This window comes from Abramis brama (genome assembly GCF_963993115.1).
Source record: "Abramis brama genome assembly, chromosome: 21".
Taxonomy (NCBI): domain Eukaryota; kingdom Metazoa; phylum Chordata; class Actinopteri; order Cypriniformes; family Leuciscidae; genus Abramis; species Abramis brama.
The window spans coordinates 32,713,644-32,730,130 of NC_139983.1; the positions used below are offsets into that span (position 1 = coordinate 32,713,644).

The following is a 16,487-nucleotide window of genomic DNA, read 5'->3' on the forward strand; positions in this document are numbered from 1 at the left end:
CCTGAAGACTTGGAGATAATCTGCCAATCACAAAGGGATTTTATGATACAAATAAAAAAATTGCCTTTAGAGGTACAACAGCTTGTCACTGGTGCAGTATCCTTAAAATCTTTGTACCTTTAACATCTTTGTACCTTTATTACTCCTAAAAGGTGCATATTAGTACCTTAGAGTATTAAGGTATTAAGGTACTATGAACCTTTTTGTGGTAAAAAGGTACAAAGATGTCCTTTTAAGGATACTGCCCCAGTGACAAGCTGTTGTACCTCTAAAGGTAAAATTTTTACACCTTTTTATTTTGTGTAAGTGAAGACTTCAGATGCAAAAGCTTCTAAGTGCCATCTGAAATTTCCTTCTAGAAGGATAATTTTTCTCAAGCTTGTATGTTTATGTTCAGTTATTTCAATGAAAATTACCTATTAATTGTCATTAAAGTGAAATTACTGAACTTAAACATACGAGCTTGAAAAAAATCCTCATTTTAGAAGAAAATTTCAGATGGCACTTAGAGGCTTTTGCATCTGAAGTCTTCAAGTGTTCTTTATGTACTCCAGCTCGGTTTGATTTTCTAATTCTACCCTTCGAGCTTTATAGCTCTCCGCAATCAGGAACTAAACAGGGGTGCGTTTCCCAAAAGCATCGTTAGCCAACTATGTTCGCAAGTACTATCAGCATAGTTCAACGAGTCTGTGTTTCCCGAAAGCATTGTTCTAATGAACATTCGCAAACAGCATCGCAAAGTTGTGTGTTTGGAACAACAGATCTCGACCTGTGGTTAGAAGCAGAGTTTCTAGTTTGCATGACATGTGGACTCAATAAATCCTTATCTTGAGTAAAATAAGCAAGCTGACATTCAGTGCAACCTGTGTCTTTTATTTAGAATACATACAAATGGCATTTACGTCTTTGAGTTTGTCGAGAGATTTAAAGCACCGTTATTGAAGAGTGTGCATGTGTGAACGTGCTCTACTATGCAAGAACGAGCCTATGATTGAATCTGGAAATAAAGCAAAATAACTGAGAAAAATGAGAAATAGTCCTCAGATGTCATGTCTGTAATTAATATCAAAACATCTAGCGTTAATTCAATCTCAAACAGATTCATTAAAAGAAGTTATTACTCCACCACCTGTGTGGTGGAACCAACGTGGTTGAACTTTGCGACAATATGGTGTCGTGACTAACTAGTTGATTTCTTCAGCGATGCATCGTACTATAGTAGTGAAGCAGCGAGTTACGGCGTTTAACGGGAAACACAACCCAGAGCGTTACTGACAGACTGGGAAGAGAGGAGCTGCAACAATGGAGAATATGAGGAAAATAATGTTTTTTGAACATTCAAGCAAAAAAACTATTCTAGTAGAGCCCAAAAACAAAATCAACACTGTAAAAGGGCATGATAAACATAAGTTAGTTTTGATACATTTTACAGAAAACAAGAGTTACATTTTGCTTTGCATCTTGATTAAGGAATGTTTAGATATTTGTACTGAAAACCAAGACAAAAATACTAAAAAGGGCTGTCCTGACTGTTCAGATATCGAAGACGTGTGATTCACAGAGCTGAGGTTGAAGCGAGTGCCACAGACTTTCAGATGATCTAGAAAGTGGCAGCGGACGACACACATATCTATCAAATGACCCTGATGGCCACCGTGAAGCTGCAGGCTGGAATAAACTCAATAGATTCTCATCGCATCGGCAGGGAATCTCAACCACGCCGTTGAAGACCTTATTACCGTATCAGCCAGAAATCTTTCGGGCAGAATCTGAGCAGAAGAGTGACGCTGGGTGATCCATTATCATTATTTACTCTTCTCAACATCAACTACAGCAGCACAGCGAGTTAACCCGGAGAAAACAGCATTTGCAACACATTTAACCCTATACTGTATCATATTTGATACATGAATGTCTAAAAATGATCAACATGATCTGAAAAACCTGTTGCACACAAACTACTACATGCCATCTGTTGTCTGATTGATAGTTTAGACTTGTTTAGCAAATAAATGGCCTTTAATTGTACAAATGTGTCTTTTTGATGTGAAATCTTTACTGATTTTTATAATGTACACATAAGAATATCTTTTATATTGTTAGCAACATTTCAAAATGAACACTTACTGCACTGAACTTTATTATCCATACATAATTTTTTAGAAAAATCACAAGTCTGATTTACATTTTGATTACTTTTTGTCCATATAAATCAGCATCTGCACCAAATTGCATATTTTTGCTCACACTATAAATAGAGACAAAAAAGTATGGTGCATCAAATATGATACTCAACAAAAACACATATGTAACTATAATTTAAGATTATTTATGATCTAACATTTATGATTATTATCAATGTTGAATCATGCTGCTTCAGTTTGGGGTAAGCTATATATATATATATATATATATATATATATATATATATATATATATATATATATACACATATATAAAATATATATATATATTTAGCAAGGATGTGTTAAAATGATCAAAGTGACTTTAATCCTAAAGGATTATTAGGAACACCATACTAATACTGTGTTTGACCCCCTTTCGCTTTCAGAACTGCCTTAATTCTACGTGGCATTGATTCAACAAGGTGCTGAAAGCATTCTTTAGAAATATTGGCCCATATTGATAGGATAGCATCTTGCAGTTGATGGAGATTTGTGGGATGCACATCCAGGGCACGAAGCTCCCGTTCCACCACATCCCAAAGATGCTCTATTGGGTTGAGATCTGGTGACTGTGGGGGCCATTTTAGTACAGTGAACTCATTGTCATGTTCAAGAAACCAATTTGAAATGATTCGAGCTTTGTGACATGGTGCATTATCCTGCTGGAAGTAGCCATCAGAGGATGGGTACATGGTGGTCATAAAGGGATGGACATGGTCAGAAACAATGCTCAGGTAGGCCGTGGCATTTAAATGATGCCCAATTGGCACTAAGGGGCCTAAAGTGTGCCAAGAAAACATCCCCCACACCATTACACCACCACCACCAGCCTGCACAGTGGTAACAAGGCATGATGGATCCATGTTCTCATTCTGTTTACGCCAAATTCTGACTCTACCATCTGAATGTCTCAACAGAAATCGAGACTCATCAGACCAGGCAACATTTTTCCAGTCTTCAACTGTCCAATTTTGGTGAGCTCGTGCAAATTGTAGCCTCTTTTTCCTATTTGTAGTGGAGATGAGTGGTACCCGGTGGGGTCTTCTGCTGTTGTAGCCCATCCGCCTCAAGGTTGTGCGTGTTGTGGCTTCACAAATGCTTTGCTGCATACCTCGGTTGTAACGAGTGGTTATTTCAGTCAAAGTTGCTCTTCTATCAGCTTGAATCAGTCGGCCCATTCTCCTCTGACCTCTAGCATCAACAAGGCATTTTCGCCCACAGGACTGCCGCATACTGGATGTTTTTCCCTTTTCACACCATTCTTTGTAAACCCTAGAAATGGTTGTGTGTGAAAATCCCAGTAACTGAGCAGATTGTGAAATACTCAGACCGGCCCGTCTGGCAGCAACAACCATGCCACGCTCAAAATTGCTTAAATCACCTTTCTTTCCCATTCTGACATTAAGTTTGGAGTTCAGGAGATTGTCTTGACCAGGACCACACCCCTAAATGCATTGAAGCAACTGCCATGTGATTGGTTGATTAGATAATTGCATTAATGAGAAATTGAACAGGTGTTCCTAATAATCCTTTAGGTGAGTGTATATTGTTTAAAAAGATTTCTATTTCAAATAAATGCTTTTCTTTTTACCTTTCTATTAATCAAAGAATCCAAATTATCAGGGTTTCCACAAAAATATTAAGTATGCAAAAATGGTTTTCAACATTGATAAAAATAAGAACCATTATTAATAACTGAGCACCAATAATAACTGATAATAACTGAGCACAAAATCAGCAAAATAAAATTTCTGAAGGATCATGTGACACTGAAGACTGGAGTAATGATGCTGAAAATTCAGCTTTGATCCCAGGAATAAATTACATTTTAACATATATTCACATAGAAAATAGCTATTTTAAAATGATAATAATATTTCACAATACTACTGTTTTTTACTCTATTTTTGATCAAATAGCAGCCTTGGTGAACTTACTGTAAGAGACTTCTTTCAAAAACATTTTAAAATCTTAATGTTTCCAAACTTTTGCTGTAAAAGTTCCAAACCAGTGTCTGTATTGAGTCAAACACTTTTGCATGATGACAAGAGAACTAACAACACAACCGATATAATCAATGTACTGCTAGTCAAAAGTTTGGACAGACTCACAGTGTTAATTATGACTATTTTCTACATTTATGTGAAAATAAATATGGCGATAGCAACAGCAAGGTCGTGGGTTCAAATCTCAGGAAACACATGTACTGATATACTAAATCCACATTTCAAGTCACTTTAGATTTAATCATCTGTCAAATATATAAATAAACTATTTAGAAGACTTTCTTTAATTCCCTGCAATTCCAATTAGACCTCCAAAGATTTTTTTTTGTTGCCTTTTTCATCTTTTTTGTCTATTAAACTCGCTTACAAAGCCTATCAAATACCTCAACTCTATAGCCAGTGGCATCTGTTTCAGTCTATTCAGACACAACTATGGTCATTCGTCCTTGTGAAGTGTGTCTCATCAGTCAGTAAAACCTAAAGCAAAACGCTTTCATTAAAAGACCCTGAAGATGAACTACAACTATAAAATCATCTGCGTGTTTCAAGTTTAACAGTTTCAAGTTTCATGTTTCAGTGAGGACAGTAAGAGTTTCACTTATTAAATGAGTAAACTAGCCTGGTTAAAACCAGACCATTCTCAGTAGTAACTGAGTTATGGTCTGGCAAAGCTCCATAGACAAATCATTTCCAAAGGGGCGTCACCAACGGACGTCGCTCAAATGCCTCTGGGCGCAGTTGGATAGACCTAAAACCAATCAGAGCGATCGTCATCGTGTAAAGCCATATGCTGCGTCCCAATTTGCCTAAGTTACACTACGCCATAAAAGTATGTACTCTTTTTGTGAAGAAAAGATATTTACTTTTGAATGTGTAGCAAAAAAGTAGGCAAGCTTTAGGACATACTACTTCGTCATCTTTATCGGACGGATCTGTCGCGTGCATCCTGTCACTTAAACTGCCCTGTCAATCATCGTGTCACAGTTAAAATCCTCTATTAACTCTAATTTAATTCCCTACCGTTTCGGAGAGAAATGTAGTAGCACGTTCATCTGCCAGTGGGTCTTTTATGGAGACTGTCCTCATGTGTTTGCAATTTGAATATAATAATGCATTTAAAAGTTTAACGGACGTCGCTCAAATGCCTCTGGGCACAATTGGATAGACCTAAAACCAATCAGAGCGATCGTCATTGTGTAAAGCCCGCCTCAACGTTTCTGATTGGTGCCGCGATTTCGACGGCATGGAAATGGGCTTGAATGAGCTCTTTGCCAGACTACTTCTCCAGCAAATCTGAATTTGCCGGAAGTTGTCTGGGTTTTCCCAGGCTATGAGTAAACCTTTATCAATCAATTTCAAAAAGATGCCAAGAAAACATTTACTTTTAAATACACTTCCATTCAAAAGTTTGGGGTTGGTAAGATTTGTAATGTTTTTGAAAGTCTCTTCTGCTCAAAAATACAGTAAAACTGTGGAATATTATTATAAATTAAAATAACTGTGTTCTATGTGAATATATTATAAAGTGTAATTTATTCCTGTGATCAAAGCTGAATTTTCAGCATCATTACTCCAGTCTTCAGTGTCACATGATCCTTCAGAAATCATTCTAATATGATTTGCTGCTCAAGAAACATTTATGATTATTATTGTCACGGTCGTATTAGTCACGGAATACATAAAGACGGGGAATATGTAGAATAATCTTTAGGGCCCCATTTTAACGATCTGAAACACAAGTATCAAACGCAAAACGCAAGTAACCTTGTGGGCGGATCTCAAATCTAAAATGTGTTGGTCTGAAGTAGCTTCATTACTCATAGGTGTGGTTTGGGCGTAACGTGAAATAAACCAATCAGAGCGTCATCTCACATTCCCTTTAAGAGCAGGCGCACTTGTTCCATGGCGGATTGCTATTATAACGGCGGATTTGGCAGATGCACGCCAGGAGCGGTTCACAGCCGAGGAGACCGACGTTCTCGTCAGGGCCGTAAAACACAGAGAAGTGACATTGGGGATGGAGAAACACACCCAAATTATCTTCGGTTAAACAGGCGTATATAATTTGGGTAAATGTGTAAGCTAGATTTATGCCTATTTTTTCACATCTTCATGGACACAACGATTTCCCTCGTGTGGAATATTTTTCCTTGTAATTATGTACTGTATGGTTTGCAAAAATGGCAACTTCTGCGTCTGTGTAGATGAGAGAATCAAAGTGTGTGTGTGTTGTGCACACGCTACATTATGGCCAAGCATGCGCCCTTAAAATAGCATCTGAACGCGCCACTGACTTTAGACGAGGTTTCTCCTGGTCTGTGGCGGAATTGTTTTCTGAAACTGCAAAATAGCACCAGGGAACGTTTGCGCCGGAACACGCCTCCTCTTTTCACTGAACCGCCCCCGGGAGCGCAAGTTCATTCCCTAATTTACCGATGTGCGTCTGTGGAGGGAAAAGTCCGCTGTGCGTCGGGTGCAAAATAGGAATGATACATGCGTCGGGTCAATTGCGTAACTGGGTGCAATATAGGGCCCCTAATCAGAAAACACTCAGGAAAAACACCATTAACATTAACGATGACCAACATCACACTTGAAGCAAACAGGAAGTATTTATACACAGGGACAATGAGGGAACTAAACAGGAACAGCTGGACAAAGATGAACTAATCAGTAACCATAGGAACTAACGAGAACTAATATAGAAATGACAGGAACTAACTAAACAGAACATAATCAAGACCATTCTCAATGGCACTGTCTCATATAGCACCCTAAGCACTCGTGGTCTTCCTACGAGTCCGCACTTTCGTGATGTAATGCCGCTTTGACTGTCGGGAAGAAGTCTGCTGTGGCAAAAGTGCACATCGAGGGTGCATATCGACCGCAAAGGGGGTGCTCACGAGCACCCTTCTGAGGCCTAAAAATGACAAATGGGACACCCTACAGTCTCACGGACTTAACGGACACGTGCACGCGGCAGCCATTGTAAGTCCACAGGACCGAAAGTCCATATGAAGTGTGCCATTTGGGACAGGGCCAATGTTAGAAACAGTTTTTGCTACTTAGCCCTCTGGTGCTCTTCGGTCACTTGTGACTGAAAAATTTTACGTTTTGGTTTTTTAGAATTGTTTACTTCATCGGAATGGTACGAAACTTGGTAAAGGCTTTGGCACTTGCTATGTGAACACAAAAATGTTAAATGGTCCTGAAAAAATAGTCACAATTGTATTGCTCGCGGTCAAAATCTAATTTTTTGAGATATCAACCTCAAATTTGGAACTCAGGTTGTTTAAATATATGGCTTTGATTTTCTCATATTTTTAGAGTAAAACATGTTTTGGAAAATATAAATTTCATGTACAATTTAATCATATTGAAAAGTAATCATTTATTTTTCGTAATAATAAACTTAAACTTATATATTTATATATATATATATATATATATATATATATATATATTTATATATATATTTATATATATATGAAACTTTTTTAAAGAAAAATCAGGAATAAGTATGTCAAATAAAAGTATACATCTCTTTAAAAGAAAAGAAAATCTTACGAACCTAAACTTTTGAACAGTATAGTATTACTCTCACTCAAATATGTTTTTGGCCACACAGTGAAGCAAAATTGACAGAATCCTCTTCAGCTTAAGTATATCATCTCAGTATTTTGACACTGCAGGGAACAAAGGCTTTGCTTTGTATTCTAACCCTTTGTGTTTTTATGTAAATCCTCACAGCCCACACACAGTATGGAAAAACATAATTCTGTGCACCCAATGCTTCAGCACAGTAAGTATTATCAGTAAAGGTCAAAGCCAATTTCAGCATGGAACTCAATATTTCATATGACCAGTTCTGCATCAATAACTAACTAATGAAAGCCGAGTAATTAATAAAACGCACCTTCTTGATTATCTCACAATCAGCGATCACAGCATCCTCACTTTTTTTTTTTTCCAAAAAATTGCAATCATCAAACTCAGTGAAGAATGAAGAAACATTTAGGCGAGGTAAGTTTCCAAATATGAAATGGAGCTCATTAAAATTCAAACCTGTCGTGAATCATAATGGAAATGAAAAGGCAAGGCTGGGCTCGGTGACAAAGACGTGGTGAATAAGATCTGTCTTTTTACAGGGTGAGTAAACATTTCAGGACAGTATTAATAGAGTGATTCAAGAATAATGGCTGATCATTTAAAAGCCAAACATGTATTACGGCTCGTGTTCATGTCAAAGACAGAGATATTAAACGCTGATTCGCAGATAACGACGACACCCAACAGGTCACATGCAGTTTTATATTAAGGTTGACTAATTGCCCAGCTGTGACTCTGTTACAATCTGTCGTGTCATGCTGGAAGTAAATCACCGGCCCCAGGGACCGATCGCGATAGATTTGTGTTTCAGCAGAGCTGAAAATGGCGAAACGCTGTGCATCAAATTCATTATGTTCAGTATAGAATTATTAGTAGTGCTTGTGAAACCAAGTATTAACCCTGTAAAGCCTGACATACTGTATGAATAAAATAGTCAGATCAAAATCCTTTTTTTTTTAATGGAACCATTTATTGAACCTTTGAACAAAATCACACACAAAAAAAGTTTGCATATGTGTTTTTGTCGAGTATCATATTTGATATGTCAGGCTTTTATGGTTCATATAGTATGATAGATGAGAATATGGAGGGAAAGAGGCCCAAACTGAGCAAAAATATGACATTTGGTGCAGATTTGGTGACAAAAAGTGAGATGAAATTCTAATGATTGTAATGTAAATCAATGAGATCTTAATAACAGTATGGCGGAGACTAACATAAAATGCATTTAAATATCAGTCATCACTATATCTGCCAATAATGTCTTAGTAAGATGATATTTAAATGCTTAGTTTTATGATCAAATCTCAGTAGTTTTAAAACATATCATGCAATGCAATACAATGATGACTGAGAGATGAACAAATAAACCTTCCTCAGAAGCCTGATGATCATATTTGAGTCTCACATTTTACTAAAAATGATGCATAGATAATCTTGTAAACCTAAGATGCTCCAGTCCAGTAAGTGTTATTACTAACTAAAAATCAGTGCAGATTTCACAGCAAAAATACATATGAACCACGAGCTTAAGGAAGGCTTTTACTTGCTGAAAAACTATAAACTATCAATCATACGGCAGAAGGCATGTCGTACAGTAGATTGTGTGTAACAGGTTTGATCATGTTGATCATTTAGGGGCCTTAAAAATCTGCGTATCAAATCTGATCCAGTAGGCTTTATAGGGTTAAACTTCCTCAAATCGTGTGTGTTGAGGTGAGGTGTGCTGTTATTTTACGAAGCAATTTTCACCCGAGCTGTATCTAGAGACCAGAAGATCACAGGAGACTCTTTTACACGAGTCGGTCAGTGAAAACACAAAACGCTGTATCAACCGGAGAGCATCTAACTAGCCCTGATTACAGCCTGTCATGGCACTTACTGCAGCAACACACACAACACTGACAAACATCACTCTCATTTTTCTTAAAGATGTCAAAACCTGAATTATATTACCACGGTTTATGAATACCAGTAGAGGTCTGCTACTTGACTATAAAGAAACCCCACGACTAAACCTGTTAGAGATACAGCTGCAGCTATCAGATTACAAAACCTTGAGTCTGGTCCTGCAGATCATGAATAAAAGATTTGTGACTTTTAAGGTTATAACATTTGTGTGCCAATCACAGCCTCCATGAGGCGCACTAGCAAAGTCTCCAAATCCCAAAGACAAGCACACGAGAACTTTCCAGCAGTGTTTCCAGAGACACATGTGTGAGTTGGATCTGAATCAAATCTCTTTCATTTGCTGAGGTGGAGGTTGCGGTTACATAGCGATTATGCGAGTTAATCTGAAATTTACATCTGCTTACATGACTAATTACCTAATGTAAATCATCTTCATAAATTATGAGATATTTTTGATACAATTATGATGCTTCCAGAGTTGCAAAGTCTGCAGTTTTAGCTCATGGTTTTATGTTTTTGTCATAAAGCATTCTATTACTTATACCGCATAATAAATAACAGTAAAAATATGCATACATATTTGAAGGTTTGATGATTTGACAGAATACTACTATTATATTGTAAGTAAATAACAGTAAAAAAAAATATGCTTACAAATAACATGCTTTGTCAAACTATCAAACCTTGCAAAACAGCATGCATGCATATTTTTACTGTTATTTACATATTTATAATATGTATGCATATAACTAAATAACAGTAAAAACATGCATATGTATGCATATTTTTTGCATACTCCTATAATATGCAGTATACTGTAAGTATAGTGTGCTTTGTCAAACCTGATGTAATCAGGATCCAAAAGAAGAATGTTTCATTAATATAATAACAAAAGAAATCAAACACGGGAACCAGAAAACCAGGGAAACAGAACTAAGCACAACAACAACACACCAATGTACAAAACTCGACAAAGAACACAGAAAGACTGGGGTATAAATACACAAGGTAACAAGGGCTGTAAGTGATTAGTTGCTAAGGGGACTAACAAGAGTATTTATGGAAAATAATAAGGCAAGCAATGGAAACAAAGGAAACAGGAACTAAATACACAAAGTCAAACAACAAAAACAATGAGAACAAAACTATACCACAAAATAAGTCCAAAACAAATCAGGGGAACATGAGACAGTAATCATGACACTTTGCAATATGTATGCATATTTTTACGACTATTTACTTATATAATATGCAATAAGTAATAGTATGTATCGTCAAACCTAGCAATATTACTTGTTGCATATTATACAGTGTAAGTAAATAACAGCAAAAATATGCATACATATTGCAAGGTTTGATGGTTTGACAGAGCATACCATTACTTATATGGCATATTATATTATATTAAAAACAGTAAAAAAAAATGCATACAGTCAAACTTTGCAATATGTATGCATATTTTTACTGTTATTTATTTATAATAATATGCAATATAAGTAATATAATGCCAAACCTTGCAATATTACTTATATTTTGTATTTAAATACAGTAAAAATATGTTTTATTTTGTCAAACCTTACAATATGTATGCATATTTTATTGTTATTTACTTATAATAATAATAATATGCAATATAAGTAATAGTATGCTTTGTCAAACTTTGTGATATATATTGCATATTATATAAACAAATAACAGTAAAAATATGCATGCATAGTATGTTTTGTCAAACTTTGCAATATGTATGCGTATTCTGTTATTCACTTATAATATGCAATATAAGTAATGGTATGCTTTGTCAAACCTTACAATATTACTTATGTTGCATATTACTGTATATAAGTATTACATAAGTAAATAACTGTAAAAAAAAAATGCATTCATAGTATGTTTTGTCAAACCTTGCAATACGTATGCGTATTTTTGCTGCCATTTACTTAATAATATGTAATAATAAGTAAATAACAATATGCATACATGCTGTATTGCCAGGTTTGATGGTTTGACAAAGCATACTGTTACTTACATTTATAATATGTAATATAAGTAAAATGTATATTACAAGGTTTGATGGTTTGACTTTAAGCATACTATTATTGCATAAGTAAAAGTAAAAATATGCATATATTTTATGCATATTTAGTATATATGCATAATATGTTGCATTATATATTTTGCATTATTTAGTATATTTACAACAATTACTCATCTTTATTTGTATTTACATCATTTCTTTTCTACGGGCAAGTGAATCAGCAGGAAAATTGTTTCATTAGAAAATGGGTAAAACACAAAGTAAAAGCAGCACAGCATTGTATGCATTTACATTATACAAGCAACCCTCTAAAGATTAAAATATTACAATACCAATGATGCTTTTGGGTTCTGTTTACTCACTAGTTATGAGCATGACAGTTTGTAATCATTCATTGCACATTGTTATATTGACATTTACATGAAAGCAAGCTGAAAATCCATAACATAATAGGCTACTAAACCAAGACCTGTGCTTTATAAGTACAGTTTGAGTTTGGAGCAAGTTTGCATCAGTCATCTGGCTGTCTTTGTCATGCATACTCATCATTCACTCAAGTCTCGCTTCATCACATAACCACAGTTTTCATCTGAGAGATTAAAGATCAGATCAAAGGTGAAGCCTAAAAGCCTCTGAGATACAAACGCCGCTGCACTGAAGCACAATAATCATCATAATAAGAGCAGAAATAACTGCTTTAGTGCTGTTCCTCAATGAAGTAACATCATTCTGCTCTCCTGCCTTTGACTCTCTCTCTGAGCAGATATCAGACGAATGATTTCACTGTACTGGATGAAGCTCAAGAACACATTTATTAGGAAAAAATCTGTATTGATTTCTGTTCTTACTGACATCCAATCTCTTTCACAGAGCCTCTCTGCCTGCTTTTTGGGGGTAACTCTCGTCAAAACCTAAAGCAGTGAGCCAGCGTTTATTGATACCTCTGAAAATCCCTCCAATCTGATAAAGGTCCCGCAGTGCAACTGGCAAGACTCCATTTACCAATTAAGAAGAACATGCCCACCACAAATGCGCAGCACCAGACAGAACGTGTTAAAACAAATAAAGCAGCAATCAGCTTTGGCTGAGCAAATCCTGGGAGAGGGCATCTCCGAACACCTCAGGAACAGTGCGAATGAAGCCACTCCACACTGTCACACATCATTATCTCCACAGCAAACGGGAACAATAGCACAAAAACTCATTCTGCCTTGAGATTACACTGTCACCTCAAATCTGCTTTGATTTCTTCTATCAATTATGCAACATTTCCTGCATGGTTGTATTGTTATTTTTTTAATCACCAATGCTGAAGCAATAATGAGATTTTTTTACATTACTTTCCAGTTATTTTAAATTATATTTTAATAGCTTGTTATCTCGCCCTCTTTCTCCCACACCTCATTTATATTAAAAACCTAATTATTATACTCTGCTATGAACTCACTTTGCACCTTATTTATTTTAGTGCAGAAATGCCAATATATTCCAAAAACAACAACGCCAACACGACAAGGAAAAGCCTATACGTCTAAAAGTCACACTGTAAATCTGAGAGCTCAGAAATGTTAGGGTTGTCGTACAAATAATACAAAATGATTGGCTGTCTTCAGATCTGCAAAGCACCATTTTAAAATGCACAAGATATATGGCAGAAAAAATCAACTCAAAATATATTTAACATAAAACAACTGCACATCTCACACTGTCAGTTGTAATTAGTCACACGTTATGTGTAATGCAACTGCGTACAATAATATTTCACCACATAAGAACCTGAAATGTCATTCTCAACCATTTTTTCAAATGTGACAAGAAGTGTCACTCAAAATAAAATAAAACTCTAACTGACTCAAATCCAATAATAGTTTCTCTCTTTTTTACTAATATAATAGGAGCATCTGAAGAAATAGCATGTGTAACCTCTCCGCCATGTAATTCATTAGTCACAACAAATATTACCATGAGATTGTGTTGGATTTCAATCATAAAAAAGTTAGGTAACACTTTATTTTAGTGTCCTTGTTACATATGTTACATGTACAGTAATAACAGTAAATTATGCAGTATAGCATGCAACTAACCCTCAACCAATCCAAACCCTCATCCTAACCCATGCAGTCCTATAGTTAATCAGTCTTACTCAGTACTTAAATGTATAATTACACTGTAAAAAGAACAAAAAAGGGTTACAATTTATGTTTATGTGTCAGTGTTACAGTGTAGGCTAATTATACATTTAAGTACTGAGTAATAATAATTAATTTAGGATTAGGGTTAGTTCTATGTAATTAATGCACAATTTATAGTAATTACTATAGTAACTACATGTAACGTGTAACAAACACACTGTAAAGTGTAAGCCAAAGTTAGTTAAGCAAGTTACTCTAATCTAAACGCGCCTGACACCGAAAAGCTGCATTTATACTCGCACATTTCCCCTTGCATGCGTACTAGCCCAAAACTACCTGATCTGTAATGGCTCCTAGGTGCCTGTTCCGATCTGTCAGCACATTAGTTGAGTTGGAGCTGGATTTCTTACCCATGTTGGTACCAGGAGGCTGGCGGGTCTCTCGAGCAGATCAGGCTGATGTTTGGCGGCTGCGTTCATCTCCCATGCAGCCTCTGGTTCGGCGCACTGAAGTCACACACACTTGGATCTGTCATTTATATCCAGTGATGGCCGGGCATCGCGCGGACGCGGCTCCGGGGTCCAGCATCCAACTGGACCTGCCGGAGATCAGCAGCTCTAAATCAGTGTGTGTGTGCGTGTGTGTGGAGACGCTCGGGGTTTAAAGAGGCATCCACGCACAGCTGAAGTGGTGTGGGTTATTCCTGTGAGTTGGACAGAGACGCGTGGAGGATGCTGGAGGATCGAGCGCAAGTGTGGAGCGCGAGCGAGCGTTTCCTCCTGCTGTCTCAGATATGATGCGCCTTCAGCGCGAGCTCGTTTAACCCATCAGTGACTGGACTCTAACACTCAACTAGGGCTGGCCGATATATTCACGGAATATTTATATGATGCATAAAGCAACATGCTAAATATCGTGATGATGATTGCAATACTAAGTTCAGCAAACACCACGTCACTGGACCATGCAATCCTTCCCTGTCATGGTGATTCAACTGCATCTTTGTTTCAAACTTAAGTAGCAAAATGGCGTTTGACTTGGTAAGTTTGATTAATTTCCGCGAATCTCGATGAATCAATTCGAAACTCACTCAAAAGACAGCGTTTGCGTCATAACTGAGATCGTGTTTCAAGCCAAATGATATTTATGCTCTTTATGACTAGCAGTGTTGATTTAGTGACAGACAGTTCGGAAAACTAGATTTTTGCTTTACTTTTGTGCTTTGGTCTCTTGGTTGAAATATCGTTATTTCTATAAAAATAACCTAATTGCATTTATTTTCCAAATGCAAATACAATTTATAATAAACATGTAAACCATTATTGTAATACTTTGTAAATGCAAACTGGGCTTCCATGATTTTAATAACAGTTTAATATATTTTTTTAATATATTTTCTATAATTTGTATATTAAAAAGAAATCAAAAGAAATTTGTGAATGTATGATGAAAAATGCAAAACTGTAGTCATGTAACATGCATATTCATTCATCTTTGTGTAGTTAGTAGCGTTAACATGTACTATCTTCCAAAAGCCAATAACGTTCCTCTTATTCCTCTTCATAATAGGCTACTATTGATTTCTTGCATGCATCTGTGAAATGCAAGAACAATAGACACACTGCCAGAGACTTCCCTTTCAATTTCGGTGTTCACTGGCCAAAATAATGTGCCATTGACCTAATTATTGTTTGCACTATACTGTTAAAGTCAGCTTGCCAACTAGAAATGAGTAATTAAACACTGCAGTTCCAATAAAAAGACAATCAGCAGCACAGCTTTAGTGCTCAAATTATTAAAGCACCTTTAAGCTCTTCTAACACAAGATTAATTTGAGCAGCATTAATTTGTGATTCCTTGTTAATAACTCTTATGGACAAAATGCTTTGCTCTTTTTATTGGCCATGGGATGAGTTTCCTTAAAGCCAACTATAGTCGTCTTTACCAACACAAATCAGAGGAACTTGTTACCATCGGCTATGCAATGCTTTTGGGAAACACACCCCTCTGTAGGGCAATAGTTCACTCAGAGCTGATGATTACAGCTTTAAAGGGATAGTTTACCCCAAAATTAAAATATTCCTATAGCCTAATTTACTCGCCCTAAAGCCATCCTAGGTGTATATGACATTCTTCTTTCAGCCGAACTCAATCGGAGTTTTATAAAAAAAAAAATATCCTGGCTCTTCCAAGCTTTATAATGGGAGTGAATGGAGCCTGAGTTTTTGAAGCCCAAAAAAACTGCATCAATCATCATAAAAGCAATCCATACCACTCCAGTGGGTTAATAAAGGCCTTCTGAAACGAAGCGATGGGTTTTTGTAAGAAAAATATCCATATTTATAATTTTATAAGAGTTATGCACTTTTTAGAGATTGAAAAACTCTGACATTGCCATTATAAAGCTTGGAAGAGCCAGGGTATTTTCTAATATAACTCTCATTGAGTTCGTCTGAAAAAAGAAAGTCAAATACATGTAGAATAGCTTGTGGGTGAGTAAATTATGGGATCATTTTCATTTTTATGTGAACTATTTCTTAAAGACCCATTCACACCTACAACGAAAGCTATAATGATTACTATTTATAACTACATTGCAAATATTACA

At 36.2% G+C, this 16,487-nt stretch overlaps 1 protein-coding gene across 1 annotated transcript in view; it reads right to left on the minus strand.

Annotated features, from left to right (window-relative positions):
- Window positions 1-14,483, minus strand: part of sntg2 (syntrophin, gamma 2) — a 76,937-nt gene extending 62,454 nt beyond the window's left edge. The window contains exon 1 of the mRNA XM_084096918.1: window positions 14,290-14,483. Within this exon, the coding sequence (XP_083953044.1) occupies window positions 14,290-14,358 (69 nt within the window). The 5' untranslated portion in view covers window positions 14,359-14,483. The remainder of the gene's footprint in view (window positions 1-14,289) is intronic.
- Between the last annotated feature and the right edge of the window lie 2,004 nt (window positions 14,484-16,487).